General features: G+C 37.8%; 1 protein-coding gene across 1 annotated transcript in view; it reads left to right on the top strand.

Moving 5' to 3' along the window:
• The first annotated feature begins 563 nt into the window (after window positions 1-563).
• Window positions 564-25,187, top strand: part of HEATR1 (HEAT repeat containing 1) — a 57,075-nt gene continuing 32,451 nt past the window's right edge. Inside the window, exons 1-20 of the mRNA XM_003893722.5 lie at window positions 564-699; window positions 997-1,170; window positions 1,742-1,958; window positions 5,061-5,202; window positions 6,680-6,781; window positions 7,708-7,848; window positions 8,634-8,845; window positions 9,006-9,139; window positions 10,576-10,678; window positions 12,063-12,173; window positions 12,587-12,704; window positions 13,759-13,866; window positions 16,679-16,774; window positions 17,223-17,311; window positions 18,248-18,459; window positions 18,757-18,878; window positions 19,477-19,668; window positions 21,516-21,699; window positions 21,844-21,980; window positions 23,010-23,202. Of these exons, the coding sequence (XP_003893771.3) occupies window positions 1,029-1,170; window positions 1,742-1,958; window positions 5,061-5,202; window positions 6,680-6,781; window positions 7,708-7,848; window positions 8,634-8,845; window positions 9,006-9,139; window positions 10,576-10,678; window positions 12,063-12,173; window positions 12,587-12,704; window positions 13,759-13,866; window positions 16,679-16,774; window positions 17,223-17,311; window positions 18,248-18,459; window positions 18,757-18,878; window positions 19,477-19,668; window positions 21,516-21,699; window positions 21,844-21,980; window positions 23,010-23,202 (2,755 nt within the window). The 5' untranslated portion in view covers window positions 564-699; window positions 997-1,028. The remainder of the gene's footprint in view (window positions 700-996; window positions 1,171-1,741; window positions 1,959-5,060; window positions 5,203-6,679; window positions 6,782-7,707; window positions 7,849-8,633; window positions 8,846-9,005; window positions 9,140-10,575; window positions 10,679-12,062; window positions 12,174-12,586; window positions 12,705-13,758; window positions 13,867-16,678; window positions 16,775-17,222; window positions 17,312-18,247; window positions 18,460-18,756; window positions 18,879-19,476; window positions 19,669-21,515; window positions 21,700-21,843; window positions 21,981-23,009; window positions 23,203-25,187) is intronic.

The following is a 25,187-nucleotide window of genomic DNA, read 5'->3' as shown; positions in this document are numbered from 1 at the left end:
CGGGAATGGAAACAAAGAAGAGTAACAAGATCTGCCCCAAGCTCTGGGGCGGTGGAGCCCAGCATTCATAGATCGGTTTGCACTAGCAGCAGAAGCTCATCTCACGACAAACTCGGCCTCTTCCCACTTCGTAGAGTAAGGAACAAGCTCAGAGAGATGAAATAATTTAGTGGCGTTCACCCGGTCGACAGGCGCCAGCGCCAGGATTTGAACCCACACCACGTGACTTCACAACCCGTGGCTTTCAGCACTACGCGGTGCCGCTGGCATCTAGTAAAGGCTAGATCACTATATACTGAATGAATGATTCCGGCTACGGATCCTTAAAGCCCACAGAAGGCCCATCCAGAGACCGAAAGCTTCAGACATGAGCCGCAGCGCAGACGGATAGACTGGAGCTACGCGGGCGACGCTCAGACTTGAGCCTGAGTCCGGCAGGCTGAGGGGCGGGCTGAGGGGCGGGCTGAGGGGCGGGCTGAGGGGCGGGCCGAGGGGGCGGGCTTTCGTCTCGGGAGGCGGAGCTGTCTCGTCGCATTCCCGGCAAGCTTGAACCTCTTCCCTTGCCGTAGTGCCGGCAGCCGGAAGCTGCTCTACTGCGTGTTTTAGGTTTCCGGGTGAGGGTAGGGTTCCTTGGTACCATGTGGGAGCTGCTGTGAAGAGTTGTTGCATTCCAAGATATACCCAAATTCCCAGTTCCAGGTAAGGAGGAGCACAGAGCCGCTTGATGTGGCTGCGGATGGGGGCGGCATACTGAGGGAGGGTAAGAGTTTTCCGGATATCTGCGGAATCAGGTTTGAAGGAAAACCTTGGCGCGGTCGCCGGTACTGTAATTAGTTGTTAGCGCTGTTGCCATCGTCTTTGCCTCTCCGGAGTCCACAAATCTCAGGACAGCCGTGTTGTGTGTCCATGACGGCTCTGAGCGCAGAGGAAAATTGTTTGTTTATGAGGCGCCTTATAGTTTCGTAGAAACTTCTCAAAGTGGTTATGTTTTTTTAGCCTGTGTCATTAAAAATCCGCTGGCGTGAAAGATGACGTCCTTAGCCCAGCAGCTCCAGCGACTCGCCCTCCCTCAAAGTGATGCCAGCCTCTTATCTAGAGATGAAGTTGCCTCTTTGTTGTTTGACCCTAAGGAAGCGGCCACCATCGACAGAGACACCGCCTTTGCCATAGGTGAGCCATCTTTTAACTTCGAAAAGCTCTTTGAAGCGTTTTCTGGATGTTACTTTTTTGTTTGTTTGTTTTCTCTTTTGCCTTGTCCTCTTCTTAGCAGTTTCTAACATGTTGACGTATATTTTCAAGGAAAGAGAACATAAGAGCCAGGTGCTTGGTTCTTGAAATGTTTATGAGTAGTGGTGTCTGGATTTCACAGATGAAACGAGGTTAAGAGAGGTCAACTAATATGTCAGAAAGAAGAACAGCTAAAAGGGGATGGAGGCAGTGACTGAGAGGAGAAGTCCTCTCAGGGACTGGCCTAGTTATTGTAGGGGATAGCCAAAAAACAAACAAACAAACAAACAAAAAGGCAATGTTCCCTGCCACGAAGTGCTTTCTGTTCTAGTAGATGAGATGGGATTTACTCTATATGTTGAAAACTAGAAATCAGTGTTTGGGACTGTATTATAAATTATATGTACTTAAAGAATTCAGAGACTTCTTAGGGGTAAGTAAAACTGTAAAAGAGGGGTGGGATGAGTTTGCTTGTAAAGAATTGTTAAATAAACTGGCTGTTTTTGAAATTTAGGATGCACTGGCCTGGAAGAGTTGCTTGGAATTGATCCTTCCTTTGAGCAGTTTGAAGCACCGTTGTTCAGTCAGCTAGCAAAAACCTTGGAGCGAAGTGTTCAGACCAAAGCAGTAAACAAACAGTTGGATGAAAACATTTCATTATTCCTTATTCATTTGTCGCCTTACTTCCTGCTTAAGCCAGCACAGAAGTGTCTGGAGTGGTTGATTCACAGGTAGCTAATAGAATTACAGAAATAACTGTGGGCTAATCACTTTGGTCTTTTAAAAAATTAAGTAGTTGAGAACACTCATCAAGTGAAAGCTGAAAAATTAGGTGTATTAAGAGATTGATGCAGTGTCCATCGTGTGAGATAAACATGCTCTTCTGCCTTTAAATTCTTTTTTGTTGATAGTGAAAAGTAGAACTACTGATGATTTTGAGTACATGGTCTAACCTCATTAGTTCTTTTTTTTTTTTTTTTTTTGAGATAGAGTCTTGCTCTGTCACTCAGGCTGGCGTACAATAGCGAAATCTTGGCTCACTGAAACCTCTGCCTCCCGGGTTCAAGCAGTTCTCCCACTTCAGCCTCCCAAGTAGCTGGTATTACAGGCACCTGCCATAATGCCGGGCTGTTTTGTGTTTTTGTAGAGATGGGGTTTCACCACGTTAGCCAGGCTGGTCTTGAACCCCTGACCTCAGGTGATCAACCAGCCTTAGCCTCCCAAAGTACTGGGATTACAGGCTTGAGCCACCTCGCCCAGCCTAACCTCATTATTTCTAAGGAGCCCATGTCACTTTGCCATTACAGCTTATTCTGTACACTTGGGGCAATGAGTATTAAGCTTCTTTCTTGGCAAAATAACAAAATGGCTGGGGAAGCAGGCAGTGTTATCCTCTGAAATACCATTACTTGAGAAAAACAGTGGTAGCTAATGTGTTTTGAGCATGTATACACCAGGCCTTGCTAAGCACTTTACCTGCATTATCTCATTTAATTTTCACAGCATTCCTCTGGTGAGATTACTTGTATTATCCTTGTTTTACAGTTGAGAAAACTGAGGCTTAGAGGGGTTAAGTTCCTTGAGTCACACAGCTAGTAAGTGGCAGAGCTAGGATACAACTGAAGTTTATTTCCAAGGTCTGATCTTTTATCTGCTTGGGAATTGTCTCAATAAGTTTCCTAGGTTTATGTTCTCGCATATTGGTATCACATCACAGCATACACATTTTTGTTTTGTTTATTCTCCCATTATATATGTCTTTTTTTTTTTTTTTTTAGAGATAGTCTCGCACTGTCACCCCAGCTGTAGTGCATTAGTACTCCGCCTCCCAGGTTCAAGCAATTCTCCTGCCTCAGCCTCCCAAGCAGCTGGGATTACAGGCGCCCACCACCAAGCCCAGATAATTTTTTGTATTTTTTGTCGTAGAGGCGAGGTCTCCCCGTGTTGGCCAGGCGGGTCTCAAACTCCTGACCTCATGATCCACCCACTGCAGCCTCCCAAAGTGCTGGTGTGAGCCTCTGCAGCCCCTGCACACAACTGTCTTTTTCATTTTTACTTTTTTTGAGTGTCGGGATTTCACGCTGTCACCCAGGCTGGAGTGCAGTGGTGTGATCATGGCCCACTTGACCTCCAGGGCTCAGATGATCCTCAGATCTCAGCCACCCAAGTAGCTGGGATTGCAGACATGCACCACCATGCCCAGCTAGTTTTTTCGTTTTTTCGTTTTTTGTAGAGATAGTATCTCACTTTGTTGCCTGGGCTGGTCTGGAACTCCTGGCCTCCAGCGATCCTCCTGCCTCGTCGGCCTCCCAAAGTGCTGAGGTTACAGGCATGAGCCACCACACCCAGTCCACCTTACATATTTTAAAAGTAGATTTCTATTCCATTAATTGGAGACATGGCCTGGCCAGCATGGTAAAACCCGTCTCTATGAAAAAGACAAAAATGAGCTAGGTGCAATGGTGAGCACTTGGAATTCCAGCTACTTGGGAGGCTGAGGCAGGAGAATTAACTTGAATTCAGGAGACGGATTTTGCAGTGAGCTGAGATTGCGCCACTGCACTCCAGCCTGGGTAACAGAGGGAGACTCCGTATCAAAAAAACCACAAAAAATGGAGACATAGGGATAAACTAATTTTTTTTCAAGAAGCAAGTGAGTCATCAAGAAAACATAATTTTATCTTGGGTCTTCTGATTGTCAGAACATTAGGGCAGTCAGACAAAAAAAAATATTTAAAAGTCTGTAATATTTCCATCCATTTTCTAGCACTTAATTTTACCCCCAAATAGATCATTAATGTAAGAAATACTTACACTTTCTGCATTTGATTTTTCATTTTATTTCTTCAGATAACTTATTTATTTATTCAGCAAATACTAAGTTCAGTACACAGGTAAGTACATTGCCCTTGATTACTGTTTTGAAATAAATGCTGTAATAAAGGATTAAGCACAGTTTTTGGATGTAGTTCTGCCTGGAATAGTTGAAGAAAGCTTCATGGTAAAAGTAATGGCTTGGATAGTGCTAAAATTATATGTCAAACTAATAGGCTGGGTTCAGTGGCTCATGCCTGTATTCCCAGCACTTTGGGAGGCTGAGGTGGGTGGATTGCCCGAGCTCAGGAGTTGGAGACCAGCCTGGGCAACATGGTGAAACCCCATCTCTACCAAAGTAAAAAAAAAAAAATTAGCTGGGCGTGGTGGTGTACGCTTGTAGTCCCAGCTACTTGGGAGGCTGAGGCAGGAGAATCACTTGAACTTGGGAGGTGGAGGTTGCAGTGAGCTGGGATTGTGGCGCTGCACTCTAGCCTGGACAACAGCAAGACTCCCTCTCGAAAAAAAAAAAATGGTTGAGAGACTAGTCTGGGCAACATAGGGAGACTTGGTCTCTATATGGCAATGAAAAATTAGCCAGCTGCGATGGTGCTCACGTGTGGTCCAGGCTCCTCAGGAGACCTAGGTGGGAGGATCACTTGAATCTGGGAGGTCAAGGCTGCAGTGAGCCATGATTGTGCTCCAGCCTGGGTGGCAGAGCAAGACTCTATTTCAAAAAAATAAATGAAAATTTTAAAGCTGAGAGAAAATGGGATGTAGATTTTGATGTTGAATATTCAAAGATATTGCATAGGATTGGCTGGGCCATGTTGAGGGACATGCGAATGCACAATTGAGGACTTTTTAAATGCTCTGTGTCTTGCTTATGATTGTGTGATTTTCACTGCTACTCATTCTAGGTTGTTTTAGCTCATTAATATACAGTTTGAGCATATGAGGAAATAGGTGCTTATTATTACGTTTTGTATCCAGTTGGACTGTTTGCTTTTTTTCCCCAGGTTCCATATACATCTCTATAATCAAGATAGCCTCATTGCTTGTGTTCTGCCATACCACGAGACAAGAATATTTGTGCGAGTCATACAGCTTCTAAAAATTAATAATTCAAAGCACAAATGGTTCTGGTTGTTGCCAGTTAAGGTACGATTGCTGAATGACACATGTCTGTAATCATTACAAATCTTGATTAAGGGATTTAATTAGGAAAAAATAAGTCAGTGCTCCTGGGGATAGTCCAGATAATTACCTCCATCATTTTTATTTCCTAACTTCCAATTGAAACTATTATTAATGTTCATAATATTTAGCTTTTATTTAGTATCTGACGTCAGGCTAGGCAATGTACATTATATTATCTTGGATTATCACAAAACTTCATTTTTACAGATGAGGACAGGCTGCTTGCCAGAGTTCACATAACTAAAAAGTGGCAGAGTTGAGATTTGAACCCCAGTCTGATTCCAGAGCCTGTGCCTTTCTGTTGTACCATGCTGTTTGGCATTTTAAATTTTGGAACTGAGAACTTAAAAGTTGAAGACGAACAAAGGCAGAAAATACTTACAAAAATGAAAAGGATAAAGATAACTTCAGGGGCTTCAATAATTTATTAAAGTTGTAAGGAAGATGCTAGTAATTAATTTACAGATGAATAAAAGGATGCTTGTATAACAGGAAGGGTCTGGGTAAGAAAAGACAGCATGATACTGTAGGCAAACCAACTGACTAACCGTTAGCACTTTGCAGCATATGGGAGGAAAGTAGACGTATGTTGTTAGCAGGAACTTTACTGCATATTGAGCATGGTGATCCAGGGTAGAAGAGGAGGCACATTGGGATGAGAGTAAGCTAACAGATCATGGGGCTGTGCACATTTGGCTGATGATGGTAGTGGGGTCAGTGTTCAGAATTAGTAAGACAGGAGGAATGAGGACTCTTTAATTAGAAGGATAATTTAAGAATCTGAATGTAAAGCACTTTAAAGAACGTTGGAGAAGGCCAGCCTTTGATAAAGCTCTTAAACTGCTTTTCACAACATTCACTCTGCCCATAGCATCAAAATTATTCTTCCTCTGATTTACCCTTGGACCTTGCTGCTCCCTAGGCATTCTTATTCCAGGTATCCAAACCACTCACCTACTAAAGTTCACTTAAAATTCTCCTTTCACTTAATATTTATTGAGCATCTATTACATACCATGTACAATGCTAGATGGTGGGAATAGTGGTATAAGTTGTCCACGTTCCTCGTCTATTTCTGTTCTTAGCGTTATTGTAAAGCAATGACAGAAGCATATCATATTGGCTCAGAAACCATATCGAACCAGTAAAATTACTGAGAATCTAGAGCATCCAGATTATGATAAATACCTTTCAAAATGTGACATATGATAAGCAAACATTTTTCACTAAATACCTCTGCCCTCTTCGCTGACCTTCTCTTTTTAATTTCTAAGTTTACATGATTTTCTGTGTTAATTTCATCACCAACACCAGTTATAAGGGGCGATTATATTTTTAATTTATGAATTGGAGCAGTGTGAAGACATTACTAGGGTACTTTTAAATAAGGATCAGTTGATGGATGTCGCTAAGAGTTTGTTCTTTCTGTCAATAACAGCAATCTGGAGTGCCCTTAGCTAAAGGAACTTTGATTACCCACTGCTACAAAGATCTTGGATTCATGGATTTCATTTGTAGTTTGGTGACAAAATCTGTGAAGGTGAGCGATCTTGTTTCATGAGTATATAATTTTATGAAAAGATTGCCTGCTTTGAATGAAGAAAACATACTAAAGCATACCCTAATAACAGTAGTACTTTGGATAAATTTATTTTGTTAAATGGTCTGGTGTTTTGAAGCAGGAGTAGTTTGAGAGTCCGTGGTGTTTTTTTTGTTTTTTTTGTTTTTTAAAGAATCAATCTTTTATCACCAAAGGTGTTTTTCTACAAAAATAAATGCCTATTCCTTGCCAGATTCTAGTTACAGTGACTATTCGAAGAGGCTTCTAGAAATGTCAGGAATATTCAACCTGGGAAAGCTGTTTAAAAAATTATAAGGCCAGGCACGGTGGCTCACGCCTGTAATCCCAGCACTTTGGGAGGCCGAGGCAGGCAGATCCCTTGACGTCAGGAGTTTGAGACCAGCCTGGCCAACCAACATGGTGAAACACCGTCTCTACTAAAAATACAAAAATAAACTGAGCATGGTGGCGCGTGCCTGTAATCCCGACTATTCAGGAGGCTGAGGCAGGAGAATTGCTTGAACCTGGGAGGTGGAGGTTGCAGTGAGCCAAGATTGTGCCACTGTACTGCAATCTGGGCGACAGGGCGAGACTCCTTCTCAAAAAAAAATTTAAAAAATTAAAATGTTAGGAATATCATTAGGCAGTTAATTCTTGTCACATTGTGTAGTGTATTTATTCATTGTTGCATGTGGTAGTTCAGGAGAACTGTAAATATTTATTTGGCCTTTCACTTTTGTTTTTTTTTTTTTTTTTGGAGACATGGTCTTGCTCTGTCGCCCAGGCTAGAGTACAGTGGTGCCATCATAGTTCACTGAAGTCTCAGCCTCGAACTCCTGGCCTCAAGCAATCCTTCTTCCTCCCTTTCACTGTTAAATGTGTTTTGTTTGTGTTCCTTATTTCAGGTTTTTGCTGAGTCCCCGGGCAGCTCAGCTCAGTTGAGGGTGCTCTTGGCTTTCTATGCTTCTACCATAGTGTCGGCGCTGGTAGCTGCAGAGGACGTATCAGACAATATCATCGCCAAACTATTTCCCTATATCCAAAAGGTTGGCACTGCTGATGTGTTAAGTAGATTATTTTGTACTTAAAGGAATTTTCTTGCTTTCGAAAGTTTTTTTAGATTTAAGTGTTTTTAAATGGACAGTTTATTTCAGATGGTTGATGAGATTTAGCCTTTAGGTTGAAAATATGACACTTTTTTATTGGAAACTCACCAGACTGGGACCTTAATCAGGACTCTTAAGAATAAACATTGGCTGTCTGGCCCTGACGCTATCTCCTAGATTGATTTCCATAGCAGTCTTTGTACCTCACTGGAAGAAGGATGGAGCAGACAGTCTCTTCGGGGCGTAAGCAGCCTCTCAGCATTCTTTGTGCACTGGCTCCTGCCTCTCAGCGTTTCTCCTTCCCAAATGCCTTGTTGCCTGCTGCCTTCCCAGGTGCCCCATGGAGGTACTGCTTTCACTTCCCACCGTGTCCCAACTTGTTATCTTTCATCAGACTTGTTTCTTCCATTAGTGATCTGATTGAGGTCTCCCTCCCATAAGTAGGATTTTATGTATAAAAGAAGAGCTTACTGGCTCCTGTTAGGACATGCGGTAGATGTTTGAGTTGGGAAATTTTCTGAGATCCTTTTTCTCGTCCAACGGACTTATCTCTGTATCCACTTTGAAAAAGGGGTCAGCTCCTTTATTGTTTACGTCTGAAGAGTGATTGCTTATGCATTAGGTTGTATTAATCTCTATGACGTTTCTAATTTGTCAGATTAACATTTAAAGTAGCAGAAAATAATATGGTTTATCATTTTTCCTTATATTTAAAAAATATTTAGGGATTGAAATCATCTTTACCAGATTACAGAGCTGCAACATACATGATAATATGTCAAATTTCTGTGAAAGTGACCATGGAAGATACCTTTGTGAATTCATTGGCGTCACAGATCATCAAAACATTGACCAAGATTCCCTCTTTGATCAAGGATGGATTAAGTTGCTTGATAGTGCTCCTGCAAAGACAGAAGCCAGAGAGCCTTGGGAAAAAGTACGTACCATTGAATTGAGAAATGGTGCTAGTCAGAGGTGAATAAAATTATTTTGAATAATTTTTTTTGTAAGATAAGTGATTATGTATATTTGTTTATATTGTCACTTACTGTCTGACTTGTAAAGTCAAAAGGATATGTACTTTTGCTTCTTCAAAGGCCATTCCCTCACTTATGTAGTGTTCCCGATCTTATTACAATACTTCATGGGATTTCTGAAACTTATGATGTCAGTCCTCTTCTGCGTTACATGCTTCCCCATCTGGTTGTCTCCATCATTCATCATGTTACAGGTATGTGGTTTTATATTTTTTGTCCAGAAATTTTCTAAGATTTTATCTTAAAATAGTAACTATATCCTGGTTAACGGCTTTAAAATATTTAAAATTTCTGTTTTCCAGTTGTTCTTGTGTAACTTATCTATTTCTTAAGTGAGAAACATTTGGGGTGGGGAGCAGGTTGGTTGAAGAGAGATCCTTGTTAAATGAGTAATTTCTTAGAATCTAATTTTCTTTTTTTGGATCTGTGTTCTTAAATACTTAAATAGTCTCTTCATGAAAAAGACTAGAATAATTTTAAAATTCATTACTGAGTAAACCTTTGCCTTCTCATTTAGATATTTAATGAACTTTAGTGATTCATTTACAGTGAATATCTCATCCAGTTGCCAAAAAAGTCTTTTCCCTACAGTAATTAAAAATATAAGACCAAGAAAATTTTTATACATAAAAATCCAAATTATGAAACAAAGCAAAAAATAATAATTAGAGGGCCAGGTGGCTCAAACCTATAATCCTAGCACTTTGAGAAACTGAGATGGGCAGATCATGGCAAAACCCTGTCTCTACAAAAATGTACAAAAATTAGCCGGGCATGGTGACATGCAACTGTGGTCCCAGCTGCTCGGGAGACTGAGGTGGGAGATCACCTGAGCCCAGGGAGTTCGAGGCTACAGGGAGCTGTGTTTGCACCACTGCAGTTCAGCCTGGGCGACAGAGCGAGACTCTATCACAAAAATAATAATAATTATAACTAGAAATTGTTTGCATTACGTCTTTTAATAAATACGAAAAGACTAGGAAGAAACACTAGGTTCTGTTGCTACTTGGAGAATCCTAAGAAAGACTTCTCTAAACTTATGTTAGTCTACTGGAAAATGAGATTTTCATAACCAAATCTTGGTTTAAACATGCCAAGGAAAAGTGACTAGCCAAATGAAAAGTGACTAGCCAAATGAAAATGTATTCTTCCTATTCTGAAGGTAATGAGTAATGTCCCATTCTTTGAAAGCAAGGGCTAAGATCAGATTCATACGTTTATTATAAATCTGAAATAGATGGCAACTCTTGGTTCAGTAAGGGGGTAGGTACTGAGATGAAAGTCTAGCGTGTTTTCAGAGATAGTTGTTTGGGACATCACAACTAATTTGTAATGTTACTTGGGGAAAGATTAATTTTGGACTTTTGTTTTATTATTGTTATAAGCATGATAGTACTTGTTAAAAATAGAGAATTTCAGATAAAGGAAAAATGAAGGTGATCTATACAAAAAAGCTTTGAAAAATATAAATGACTAAATAAGTAGAATGCACTTCTGGAAATAGATAAAAAAGCTGGATATCAGTGTGTGTGTTTTATTCTGAGAAAGTTTTTCTGCTATAAGTGAATTTAATAATGTTAGCTTGCAAAGTAAATTTTTCCCAACACAATTTTAATTTCTACATATTAAGGAGAAGAAACTGAAGGAATGGATGGTCAAATCTACAAGAGACACTTAGAAGCTATACTTACAAAAATATCACTGAAGAACAACTTAGACCATTTGTTGGCTAGGTAAGCTATTATTTTTGACATGCTTTTGATTTACGTTTTTGTGACTCAGTATTATTTTCCAGATTGGTTAGAAATTTCCCAGTATTCCTTTTTAATGTAGATCTTGTTTTGTCTGTATCATTTCGTTAACTATAAGTACTTAATCCAGTAACTGGCAGCATTAAAAGCAAAAGTAATTTTTCTTGCATACCTTTAGTGCTTATAGATGAAAATGGAAAGTTAGTGGTTGAGCTAAATTTGGGTAATAACTAAACGCAGTTTTTGGCCATTTGAAGTTTTCTATTAGTAAATGGACCGTAATATCTGAAATAACACATCACAATTAAAACGCCGTAAATGTCATTTAGAAACAATATTGAAGGTAGGCATAGAGTAAGGATTATTTCATTGCTCTAAAGATAATTCAGTCTTTTTTTTTTTTTCTTAATGGGCAACTTGATACAGTGAAAAGATGTAGGCGTTGCAGTCAGACATAGGTGTGATTCTGCCCTTACCACTTCCAGGACTATAGTAAGTTTTGGAGGTGAGACTGGATGTGGCTTTGCCATTTTGTAGCATCAAGAGGGTACCTATGTGTTGGTGTGCATCGTTCATGCCCCTTTGCTCAGAGGGTTGGTTTGTGAATTAAAGGAGAGTATACACATGTAGTAATGTTGAGAACATACGCTCTAGAATCAGACTGGGGCTTAAAATGTGAAACTGCACTCTGTGGCACAGAAGAGCTCACCGAGTGTTGCCTTTTGTTGCTGTTCTCGTGAGCAAATTGGAAGACTTATACCCTAGTTTCTTTTCCTTTTTTTTTTTTTTTCTTTTGAGATGGAGTTTTGCTCTTATTGCCCAGGCTGGAGTGCAGTGGTGCCATCTCAGCTCACTGCAACCTCTGCCTCCCAGGTTCAAGCAATTTGCCTGCCTCAGCCTCACTAGTAGCTGGGATTACAGGCATGTGCCACCACACCTGGCTAATTTTGTGTTTTTAGTAGAGACGAGGTTTCTCCTTGTTGGTCAGGCTGATCTCAAACTCCTGACCTCGGGTGATCCACCTGCCTCGGCCTCCCAAAGTACTGGGATTACAGGCGTGAGCCACCACAGTTTCAAATAGCAATATAGTCTTGCTGTGTTGTCCAGACAGGTCTCGAACTCCTGACCTTAAGCAGTCCTCCTGCCCTGGCCTCTGAAAGTGCGGAGATTGTAATGCCAGTGGTGTGAACCACTACACCAGACCCCTAGTTTCTTTATCTGTAAAATAAGTATTAAATTATACCTTGTATAAGTATAACAATTAGAGATAATATTTCTAAAGCACTTAGAATATAGTAGGTACTCAATAAATAGTAACTCTTATGTATGCTGATATTTCTGTGTGTGTGTGTGTTTTTTTTTACAGCCTTCTATTTGAAGAGTATATTTCATATAGTTCACAGGAAGAAATGGATTCTAATAAAGTGTCTTTGCTTAATGAACAATTTCTTCCACTCATTAGGCTTTTAGAAAGCAAGTAAGTCATGCGTGTATATTTATGCTCTTCTAAAGTACTTCCTGTTCTATAAAGATATGATTCACAAGTCACATCTTAATATACTGAATTGTACAGAGATTGTCCTTTTTAAAATTTTTTCTTCAAGAAGCGTTGAGTATCGGAATTAAAACTACTTGAAATATAAGAGGAAATAGTGACTGTGTGGGGGCTATAGAGAGTATAATTTTTTATAGAGAGACTGTTTTGTTATTGGAGTAGTTATAGTAACAAATTTGACTAATATCATTTGGTTTTACATACAACATTTGTTAAAATTCAAGTCGTAGTCTCAGTAATTTTTAAAATTTTATGTCTTTCCATTATATGTGTATGGTGTATGAGATTAATAAATTTATTAAGAGTAATGAATTCACTCTTTAATTGCTTCCCAGGTACCCCAGAACGTTAGATGTTGTATTAGAGGAGCACTTAAAGGAAATTGCAGATCTGAAGAAACAAGAGCTTTTTCATCGGTTTGTTTCTCTTTCAACAAGTGGAGGAAAGTATCAGGTATGTTGTTCTCCAAGGGAATTACAACAATTTGGGGTATATTTGTATGGTTATGTGAAGAGATCCAGAAGGAAATTTGCCAGTTTTTTCCATGGTGTGGAAAATTTTACAGAGATGACCTTATATAGTTTGCCTGGTTGCCTGAAGTATGGCTCTGAGGCAGGAATAGAATAATTGGAGAAAGGTACAATAATTTGTACATAACCATGAACGTGATACTTATTTCAGGAAAAGTATTGTTGGAGAATTTTGTACGGGATATTCATTAAGAATCATCAGAGGACGGCCTCGTAGGTTTCTGGCGTCCTCTGTCTTTCAGCTAGGTCTATGCGTTCCGGTGTACCAGCCACAAATGGCTATTTATAGTATTGATTAGCAAGGGGGAGATGGGTTCTATTTCATGATCACATTAAAACTTGAGAAATTTTCTGGTGATTCAAGCCTAAAGCGTTATACTAGAAGTTAGACATTTAAGCAGAAGTTCTTTAGTTAGCCTTAAAAACAGATAATTATGAAGAGAAATATGATTGTTTTAGTATTTCTCTTCCATAATTAGACTTTCATCTTTGATGGTGTTGCATTTCCGAATCTTAGGTTGATGGGTAGACTTCCTTTTTTGTCTAATTGCATAGGTGAACTAAGGTGTCACTAATTTGAGTGTCACCATTTGTTATAGCATGTAGATGAATTGCATTCTGTTTTCTGGGAGGTGCTGAAACAGTGATTTATCTTAGGTACTCTTTACTTTGGAATCAGATATGCATACAAAATACAAAATTACTTTGTAGAATTACTTCACCAAATTAAACCTACACATAGACACAAGTATACGTGAAATCATACCACTAACAATACAAATTTTTTTCATCTGTTGCAACTCATATAATAATGTTCTAGAAACAAAGATTTTGCGTTTTTTTGTTTGTTTTCTGTCGTTAGATGGTTGTTACTGAAAACGTTGGACAGTTTGGGGTGATTTTCTTTGGGTTTTATTCTTGATCGTAGACTGTTCAGATTAAGTGAAATAATTTGATAATTACGTTGAACCCTGTAGTTTTTAGCAGATTCTGATACTTCTTTGATGCTCAGCCTGAATCATCCACTTGCTCCTGTGAGACTTCTGGCCATTAATCATTTGAAAAAGATCATGAAAACATCAAAGGTTTGTTTCAGGTTGCTTTTGTGTATGACTTTTTTTTTTTTTTTTCTTAATGATGAGCAGTGTAATTCTGAATAAGAAATTGGAGTTACTACCTAGAATTGATAGTGGATAATTGTACAGATGAGCTGAATAAACCTCATGAGAGTACTTACTTCAGACTAATATTTAGGACTGTGTGTGCCAATAGTCCCCATTTTAACAATAACCTAATAACTGCTTTTATGTTTCCACATTGACGGTTATTTGTTTATCTTTAGTGTTTTTCAAACTAGAGTTTGTAGATTAATTCACATAGGTTCGTTAATTATCTGAGAATTTTTTTAGTTTTGAAATTTGATTTTGGGCTGGTCACAGCAGCTCATGCCTATAATCCCAACACTCTGTAAGAAGGATCACTTGAGCCCAAACGTTTGAGACCAACCTGGGCAACATAGGGATACCCCCTTCTCTATAGGAAAATAAAAAAAATAAAAAATTAGCCAAGTTTGGTGGCACACGCTTGTGGTTGCAGCTACTTGAGAGGCTGAGGTAGGAGGATCTCTTGGGCGTGAGGTTGAGGCTGCAGTAAGCCACGATCATGCCACTGCTCTCCACCCTGGGTGACAGGGCAAGACCCTGTTTAAAGAAAAGCCAAGAAATTTGATTTTGATAGTCTTAATTTTAGATGAAGGCGTATTTTGGGAATTTGGATGATAACTTTTGAACACTGTTCCGTGATTTGGGTACCTGCAGTTTCATTTGTGTTTAAAATGTAAGTGGCTTCAAATATGTATTGAGGCTGACTTTATTTGTAAATAATTTGGTCTAATTTGCATTTATACCAAAAGGCATTGGTATGAACACTTGGTAGTAATACAAATAGAATAGTAGTTTTCAAACTTTAGTCATTCAAGCAGTCCTTTTACAATTTTTGCTAAATTATAAATTGCCACTGATAGTAGTATTGTTTTCTCAAAATTTTTCTTTATTTCAGATGGACTCATTATTTTTTTACATAGCCTTCAGATTGTGGGTGTGAGGTGCTAATTGTATATACATTTTACTACAGTTACTGTAATTAAAATAGGAATGCTCCATCTGTGTCATGTCTAAAATTATGCACCATGATTTGCATATTTGAGAAATTTCTGGAATAGAGTAAAGTGGTAACAGAGTTTAGTTTCCATGTAGCACATGGCAGTGTAAACATGCCGAACTCTCGAACTTGTGTCACAGCAATTATAGCCAGGTTCGTATTACAAGTAAACTCATATGATCAGTAAAATTTAATTTCAGCTAATTACAATTAATCACACTAAATTCATCTTCATTTGAATTGTATTGGTTTTATAGAGTTTTTAGTATTTCCCTTGTAGATTAAAAAAAAATTTTTGTTTTATGTTACCTGTATTTTAAGAAGTTATACTTAATTTTAAGTTGATATGTAAACAATAAACAGTTTAAACAACATTTAGATCTTTGAGAAAGTTTCTTTAAAAGTGGCTGATGTAATATTCAGGTTTAAGAAATGTTGCTTTATTTGACCTGGCATGAATTCTGCTTTTATAAACTGCCAATAGGTTTATTTTGTTGATGTGTTAAATAATTTTATTGAATAATAGTCTGTGTTGTGATAGGAGGATTTTAGTGATAAGAAATTCTTCTGGAATAAAGGGGGGTCCTGGGATCCTCTGTTTCTGAAGTTGTTCTCATCCTTCCTTCTTTTACTCTTACTGCCTTTCTCTCCCGTTCTCTGGGTTTGGTTAGCTGCATACATTCAGTTTACAGGCTTGAGTATTGTAATTGCAGTTGATGTCTTCCTTTGCATACCATGTTTCATTTTCTTTTCTCCATCCATGACAGGACATAGGTTTTATTCTAAACTCCAGGTTCAGATATATGGCTGCTTATTAGCTCTTGAGGATTTTTTTTTTAAGTGATGGGGTCTTGCTATGTTATCGAGGCTGGCCTCAAACTCCTGGGCTTAAGCAGTCCTCCCACCTCAGCCTCCAGAGTAGCTGGGATTATAGGCATGCACCACTGTGCCTGAATAACTTAATCTTTGTGAATTCTATGAATTTTCATTTTTCTCCCAACAGAGTGACCTATGTTTTTTATATTATTTAGTTGCCTGCCACATACTGATAGGGATATATTCAGGTTGGTTAGCAGGCTTATTTTTTTTCTCTGTGAATGAATAGACATTGTTTTCTTTTATTCGTTATGTTTGAAAAATGATCTCTATTTTTGGCAGACTGGCCTTGTAGTATATGTCCTTATCCTTGTAAAAATTTAGATAATACTAGCTAACTTCTAACAGTACTTATGTGTAAAGCACTCTGCTACAGACTGACATGTATTTTTTAATCTTCTAACAACCCTTGGAGGTAGGTATTATTAACAAACCTGTTTAAAGGTGGGATTAGTGAGATCCAGAAAGGTTAAGTGACTTGACTAAAGTCACACAGCTAGTAAGTGGTAGAGTTTGGATTTAAATTAGACATTCTTATTCTTTAGTCTATACCCTGTCAATATCTGGGCTCTCACTTTAATAAGATGAACTCCTTAATTACAAAAACTGTATTTGGAGTATACCATATTTACTGTATTTTCACTGAAAACTTGAAAAAAAAATTGTACCAAACAATTATTAATCTCGAAAGGCCCTTAGCGATTACCTAGTTCTAGTGTGTTTCAGTCCTCATCCAGAGCAGAGCCTGTGTTAGACTGTTATTCTGGAGTGTTTTTCACAAAACCATACTTCCTTTCTAGTGCAAAGCCTTAAGAGATTTTTAGCAACAGCTAAATTAATTTTTTTTCTTTTATTGCTCAGGAGGGTGTTGATGAGTCTTTCATAAAAGAAGCTGTTTTAGCCCGATTAGATGATGATAATACAGATGTTGTTTTGTCGGCTGTAAGTGCTTTTGAGGTGAGTGAATTTGTCATTTGTTGAGATATACAATTTTGTAAATTTTCTTGCCCTTCTCACATGATTCTCTGCTGGAGACTAGAGTATTTTTGGAAATTATTTTTCCATGGGAAATTTGTTCTCTGGAGAGCACAGACTTAAGTCTGGTTAGGAGAAACTCATAGGAATTCACAATGTAATATATTAAATATATATGGAAGTTGTTCAAACAGGAAATGTTTTGTGAATTTTTATATTGCTTTTAACATATTTTTATCAATAGCAAATACCTTGGGACCATTGTCTTATGAATGCCACTTTTGAGAAATACGTCTTAAAACTTTTAAGTTGTACTAGGATTCCTGGGAGAAATTCCTTATAATTCATTCTTTTTAAAATTTGCATTTAAAAAGCACCATGTATGTTTGAAGCAAGTACAAATCTACTCATGGATATTTTTTCCCTTTAGATTTTCAAAGAACATTTCACTGCAGAAGTGACGATTTCAAATCTTCTGAATCTCTTTCAAAGAGCGGAACTTTCAAAGAATAGAGAATGGTATGTATTCATTTCTCCTCATACTATTTTGAATTGATGAAGTTTTTATATCGAATTCTTTCTATTTTTTTTTTAAGGCTTTGATTACATGACCCCTTTGTTGTGGTAGTAGAACAGATTTTAATGTAATACTTTTTTTCATTATACAGTTAATTAATTTGTGTTTGTGTGTGTTCATTATACTATTCTCTGTGTTTGGAATTTCTCTTAAAAAAATGCAAAAGGAAATACATAATGGATGATACTGAATTCTGGGAAGTAAGATGGGAAGGACTTTCTAATTTTCTACTTTATATAATTTTTACTTTATAATTAAAAACATACCAATGTATTAAACAAATTAAAAAATAAGTTCAGAGACACATGATACCATCTGTGGTAAGTTTTTAATGAGCTCTGTTTATTTCATTTTTGGCACCAAAGCTTTTTGCAAGAAAAAGTAAGTAAGCTCCATAGAGGATGACAGTGTGTCTTACGTGTTTTTGTGTCTATCATATGGGTAGATACCTATCGTGTAGGACGTGCTTGGTTCATTTTCTTTGAATGCCTGAGTGAATCTGATTTCCAGTAGAGTTGAGACATCTAGTGTGATATTTCTTATGTTATAGTTAACCTCTAGTGATTTCTCTAAGAAAAATTATTATTATTTTTTTAAGATTAGACAGGATGAGCAAATTAAAAGTATTATTGGCCAGGCACAGTGGCTCATGCCTATAATCCCAGTGCTTGTACAAGAAATAAATAAATAAATATATTGTCACAGATAACTCTATTATTGACATGGATTTTAAGTGGTGTCTTAGTGTGTCTGAATAATAGTTTTGGTCAGGAGTCCAGGATATTGTCAGTTAAGCTGGAGTAATGTAATGATGAATTTTTGCCCAGTTGAAGCCTTCCAATGTGTCTTTCAACCAAATGTGCTTGCATGTCTTTTAGGTACAAGGTACTTAAGATAGCAACTGACATATTAATTAAAGAAGAGATACTAAGTGAAAATGATCGGTTGTCAAATCAGGTGGTTGTATGTTTGCTGCCATTTATGGTTATCAATAATGATGACATGGAATCTGCTGAGATGAAAATTGCTATATATTTATCAAAATCAGGAATCTGCTCTCTGCACCCTCTATTAAGAGGCTGGGAAGAAGGTAAAAAATTTAGTTATTTTTTAGAAAAAGTAAACAGATAGTACAAAAGAAAACAAAGAAAATTTAAAATTTATTGTTTGTCATGTTATATGCCAGTAAGGTCTTTTAAAAGTTTTGCCAAGATAAAAAGTATACAGTGAGAAGGAAGCCAATTCATAGACAAATTCAGAATTGGATATGAGGAAAAATAAAAAGCAAACCTTACATAAAAATTAGTAAACTGTTTGCCTGAATTCCTCATATGATTCTTTGATGTTGGTGACATAAAAGCTCTCTGCATTCAATTTTACTTTACAGCTCTTGAAAATGTGATTAAAAGCACAAAGCCAGGAAAACTAACTGGTGTAGCAAATCAGAAGATGATTGAGTTGTTAGCTGATAATATAAATTTAGGAGATCCTTCTTTAATGTTAAAGATGGTAAGTATGCTGTGAAAGTCCAACCCCTGGATTTCTTTCTCATACTCTTATTAAATTCGCAGCTTTTGCTTTACTAGATTTTTCTTCAAAAAAATTTTTTTTTTCATTCTTGAGTACTTGGTTTTACTTTAAACATTACAGTGTTGTTTAATAAATTCTGTGCAATGTTTGAAATCTTTAACATTTTATATATTTGTTCAATGTGGATCCATATCACACCCATAAGAATATATCCTTTTTACCATCATTTTCTCTCATTCCCATTTAAAATATTAGTATTTTTGTTGTTGTTGTTAAAATAGCAAAATATAATCCCAAAGAGGAGAAAATTATCTTTGCCTTAGTAAATAAACCTTTGTAAAGGTACTAGATGTGTGATTTAAATACATTAACCAGTTGGCAAGTGCAATTATGTTCATTACAACTTCTGACATTATTCTTGTAATTACTTAGAAATCAGTGCTTAGTACTTTATAAAGGCTTTCTATTTGTCATCTCACTTTAAATGTAAAACACAATACCTAGATAGACCTGAGTTGGAAAAATTGTTTTATGAAAGTCAGGAGCAACTAGTGATAGAGTGTGTTTATTTTTCAAGGTGGAGGATTTAATAAGCCTGGGTGAGGAGGAGTCCGTTAACCAGAAGCAGAAAGTAACGTTTCACGTGGTCATGTCTGTGCTCGTCTCTTGTTGTTCATCTTTAAAAGAAACCCACTTTCCATTTGCGATAAGAGTCTTCAGTTTGTTGCAGAAAAAAATAAAGAAGCTTGAAAGTGTCATTACTGCAGTGGTAAGGAAAGCAGAATCTCCAAAAAGTGGAATGTTGAATAAAGCAACAGCCTGGCCCATTAGTCACAGCTAAACTGGAAATCAGAGGCGAGATGTTGAATCTGTGGATACTGGCTGGATGAAATGTGAAGCAGTCTTGGGTAGAAGTGATAGTCAACTAGGCACTCCCTTGCTTTTGCAGAAAGTTCAGTTGAATTATAAAATTTCAGGGTTGCAATATTTTGTATCTGATGCCTGACTCTCCTCTCTTTTATTGTCTTTATTGGATAATTACCCAAGCTACACCTAACTACCTCTAGTGATGAAGAAATTCACTTGGTGTGTTAGTGCTTGAACAAAATACTATTTCATTCCATTGTTTACTAAAAATAGATCTTTTAGGCTTTAAACAATTTTAATATTACATAGATGTGTATCCCTCCAGCCTACTACTGTCTTTGATAGTATTACTGAGGGACATATTTCAGCTGTTTATATTTTTACTTCATGACACATTTTGAGGTAGCAAGACTGTTTTTTTTTTTTTATATCTGCTATATGTAAGTATTTTGTTTTTATTTGTCCTCCAAATTTTAGAGGGCTTCTCATTATAGGATTTACTAAATGAATTATATCTTTTTCACATTTACATATACCCCCAGGATTTTATAAGTTCTGATCATGGCCATTGTTAGCTAAAATTTGTAAACTTTAAAAAGAGTAAAATCTTCATATTTTGAAAAATAGCCCAGGTAGTCCGTTCTTAACTTCTAATTTCTTGGTGTCTTTTGTGAAGTGTGATGACCTGAACTGTACTGGTTCTCAGTGTTAAAAGTATGGACAAATTGATTGTTTTATTATACATGTGTAGATAACAGGTTATTTTATATTGCTTTAGTTTTAATACCCTTTCTCGATGTCATGAGCATATTTTTGCCTGTGGCAGCACATTGAGTTAATCAAATCCCTCACTGGAGACGTTGCATTGTAAATCTGGCTTTGGATTATTTTCCTGCTAAGTTATTACTCTGCTCTGGTTGTACAGAGTCACATTTGTCATTTTCTTACACCTGTTCTTCTGCATTCTTTCGGCATTTACAGTATAATTTCTAAACACCTGACATTTTGCTACTTGTTTAAAATCATCTGCAGGTTTGGAAATTTTACTGTGTTTACCTTATTCAGATGAGTGGTAAAACAGTGAAATGAAAGAAGTCCCTTTAACTATGTCTTGGCAATCCAACTCTTTATCTTCCTGTTTTTAAATAGGCCTATTTTGGCCAGGCACGGTAGCTCACGCCTGTAATCCCAGCACTTTGGGACGCTGAGGCGGGTGGATCACTTGAGGACAGGAGTTCGAGACCAACCTGGCCAACATGGTGAAACCTCATCTCTACTAAAGATACAAAAATTAGCCAGGCATGATAGCGGATGCCTGTAATCCTACCTACTCGGGAAGCTGAAGCAGGAGAATCGCTTGAACCTGGGAAGCGGAGGTTGCAGTGAGCTGAGATTGTGCCACTGCACTCTAGCCTGGGCAACAAACAGAGCCAGACCCCGTCTCAAAAAAAAAAAAAGAAAGAAATATGCCTATTTATTCCTACCCTTTATTGGATAAACAGTTTATATGAGTAAAGTTTGTTTAATGTTTTAAGGTAAGACATAGATAAAATTTAACTTAACTTTGTCTTTCCTTGTGAATGGTGATAGTTAGACCTCTTTAAAAATCTGATGAAAGCAGGTCTATTAATCCTTTCCCCACCAAAATACACACATAAACAAAACTTTTGCATATTTTGCAGAGGAATTCATTAACCCATGTTCAGAACCCTTAGTTTGTACTAGTTTTTGTTTCCTTTAACATTTCAGGAAATCCCCTCAGAATGGCACATTGAACTGATGTTAGACAGAGGGATACCAGCGGAGCTGTGGGCACATTATGTAGAAGAGCTCAACAGCACTCAGAGGATGGCCGTGGAGGACTCAGTTTTTCTTGTATTTTCCCTGAAAAATTTTATTTATGCACTGAAAGCGCCTAAATCTTTTCCTAAAGGTAAGATACAAGCTGTGAATCTTTTAAATGTGATACTCTGCAAAACTGAATGATTGACTCCACAGTGACTGCTTGTCTTGAATAAAAAGCTGCCGGCATGTTCATGCAGGGCTGTGCATCATTTCTCTTTCCATGTCCATGTAGGTGACATATGGTGGAATCCTGAACAACTGAAAGAAGACAGCAGGGACTATCTGCACTTGCTCATTGGGCTCTTTGAGATGATGCTCAATGGTGCCGATGCTGTTCATTTCAGAGTTCTGATGAAACTTTTCATAAAGGTACAAGGCTCATCCTTTTCGGGCATACTCTACCCTTAAAGAAGATATGGCTGGCTGAGTGCAGTGGCTCATTCCTGTAATCCCAGCACTTTGGGAGGCCGAGGCGAGTGGATCACTTGAGGTCAGGAGTTCGAGACTAGCCTGGCCAACATGAGGAAACCCCATTTCTACTAAAAATACAAAAATTAGCTGGGCGTGGTGGCGGGGTCTATAATCCCAGCTACTTGGAAGGCAGAAGCAGGAGAATTCGCTTGAACCCGGGGAGGCAGAGCTTGCAGTGAACCGAGATCACACCACCGCACTCTAGCCTGGGCGACAGAGTGAGACTCTGTCTCAAAAAAATATATATTGTGGGTTATTTTGGTTATGTCAGTTTATAATGTAAATGAAAGTAGACTTCTAAACAGTGAAGAGTATATAATAGTAAGCACAGGCCCTGTGAAAGAGTACGATCACGATACTAATCGGTAGGTTGAATAGAAACTAACATTTCTACACTCCTACTAGTATGTTAAGCCCATTACTATATTTAAAAATAACAACAGCCCAGTCTTTTTGATTGGTTAATACCATTTAGAAATGTGACTACTGATGTTCGAGAGTTTATTTAGCAGATGTGAAGTTACTCAGGAAATTTCATCCCCAGCACCAGTGACCTCCGTGTTGCCAGGCCCAGTGGTCAGGTCCTGTTCTTGCCTGACTTGTTCTCTGTACAGCATTTGACATTGAGTTGGCATTGCTAACCACATTGTTGAAGCATTTTCTTAATTAGGCATCCCAGATACTGCTCTTGTCTTGGTTCTCAGTGTTTTCAAGTGCAAAGTTATAGTGAAGCTTCTGAATATCACTCTTCATTGACATCTTCCCAGTTCATTAAAACATAGAGTATAGAATAATTTGAAATGATTAGACAAAGCAAAACATTGCCTTAAATTATTTGTTTCTTTATAATTGTACACTAGTGAAAGAGGATTTGGAACCAACTTATTTGAGTAAGAATTAAAAGTTTGCCCTTTTTTTTGTGATTAGGTACATCTAGAAGATGTTTTTCAGTTATTCAAGTTCTGCTCTGTTTTATGGACCTATGGTTCTAGCCTTTCAAATCCACTTAACTGCAATGTGAAAACAGTGCTGCAGACTCAAGCTCTTTATGTGGGCTCTGCAGTGCTCTCTTCTCAGAAGACACAGTGTAAACACCAACTGGCATCCATATCTTCTCCAGGTATTAAAAGTAGCATTGTTACGTTTTGTCATGACCAACTGTTCATGCTTGCTTTATATGGTTTATGTAGTTTGGAAAATTATAACTTAAAAAGTAGCAGAGAGTGGGTGTAGTGGCTCATGTCTGTAATCCCAGCACTTTGGGAGGCCGAGGCAGGTGGATCATGAGATCAGGAGATCGAGACCATCCTGGCCAACATGGTGAAGCCCTGTCTGTACTAAAAATACAAAAATTAGCTGGACATGGTGGCACATGCCCGTAATCCCATACTCGGGAGGCTGAGGCAGGAGAATTGCTTGAACCAGGGAATCGGAGGTTGCAGTGAGCTGAGATCATGCCACTGCACTCCAGCTTGGCGACAGAGCGAGATTCCATCTCGGAAAAAAAAAATCTATAAAGCCCAGGCAAGGTGGCTCACGCCTATAGTCTCAGCACTTTGGGAGGCTAAGGCAGGAGGATCACTTGAGGCCAGGAGTTCAAGACCAGCTTGGACAATGTGATGAGATCCTGCCTCTACAAAAAATACAAAAATTAGGTGGGTGTGATGGTGCGCGCCTGTAGTCCCAGCTACTCAGGTGCCTGAGGTAGGAGGATAGCTTGTGCCTGGGAGGTCAAGGCTGCAGTGAGCTGTGATTGCACCACCATACTCCAAACTAGGCAACAGTGCGAGACCCTATCTCAAAAAAACAACAAAAAAAATTGTACATCTATACATATTTCTGGTTACTTCTAAGTGTTGCTTTTAAGTTATTAGTGTCACTTGCAAAATCTCACCAAACAGAAAAGTTTAACAATAGAAATGGCAGGTGATTATATGAGTTCTTAATAATCAGCTATTCATTTTCTGAGCTGTAGCAGCAGTAGGGTTAGATATGGAAGTCAGATCATCATAATACAATTTAATAATGAACTAATAAAAACAAAACCCTCCTGCATTTATCTCTTATCAGGCAAAAATCATACTCAGGTTCGGCATTCTCTAATGAAATATCTATCTGAAAGTTAAGTTTTTTTATAACGTGGAATTGCAAATTTTGCAAAAGATGCAGAATTTCATGAAACAATGACTGCGATATTGAAAAGTGGGTTGACTCAGAGCTATTGGCATGAGGGGATGTGGCAAAATTAGATCAAAGAAGAATGGTTGAAGATGAAAAAGTTGATTAGAATAATGACATGATTGATGCTTCAAACTGGAATGTTATTAATATCAGAGGCATAAGAGTGGCCCTGAGGAAATTTGAAGATGTCCTTGGTTGTTTTTTTTTTTTAATTCCAAAATTACTCTTTGTAAATGTTCTGTGAAAGCAAGGTAGATGATCGTATACTTTTCCCTGAACAATTTCTCAGTGTTTATTTTTTATTAGTTCTTTGAAAGAGCACATAATTACATTTATAACCAAATTTTGTTGCATCTAAAGTAATGTAGATATGTAATTTCAAGTTTTATTTCTAAAATAAAATTCCATAAAAGTAATTTTTTTATTGACTTACAAAATTTCGATCTTTATTTTAGGTGAGTTTACTGTTAAGGTTTTTCTAGTTATATTTGGATAAGAACAACTTCCTATCCATTTTTTAACTTTAATTTTTCAATTAATATGTTAGGGACATCTTTCCATATTAATAAATGGAAAAATTTATCTTTTTATAACTGCCTGCAGAGTATTCCATTGTACGGAGATAGCAATTTATTCAAATAGGTATTTTCTCCTAAACTTGTGGGTTTTCAAAAAGGTATATATATTTTATTTAGAGATAACTATTTCAGTTTTCCAATTCGGTATTAAATGTTTACTGTCCTTTGACAGTGGCCTCTGAGTAATATATGTCATTTTGACTATAAGTAGCAAGATGGAAGAACTTCACTTTTCCACTGGTATTGCTGCTAGACAGGCTGCCTGCCTCCCACTGCTGCCCTGTCATCCATCTCCTCCTGCCTGCCTGACGTACTTTGCATTTATGCTGTGGACACCGGTTGCAGT

The sequence above is a fragment of the Papio anubis genome, chromosome 1 (genome assembly GCF_008728515.1).
Source record: "Papio anubis isolate 15944 chromosome 1, Panubis1.0, whole genome shotgun sequence".
NCBI lineage: Eukaryota > Metazoa > Chordata > Mammalia > Primates > Cercopithecidae > Papio > Papio anubis.
Note: the sequence above shows the minus strand (reverse complement) of the source record. Positions and strands in the feature narration are given on the sequence as shown.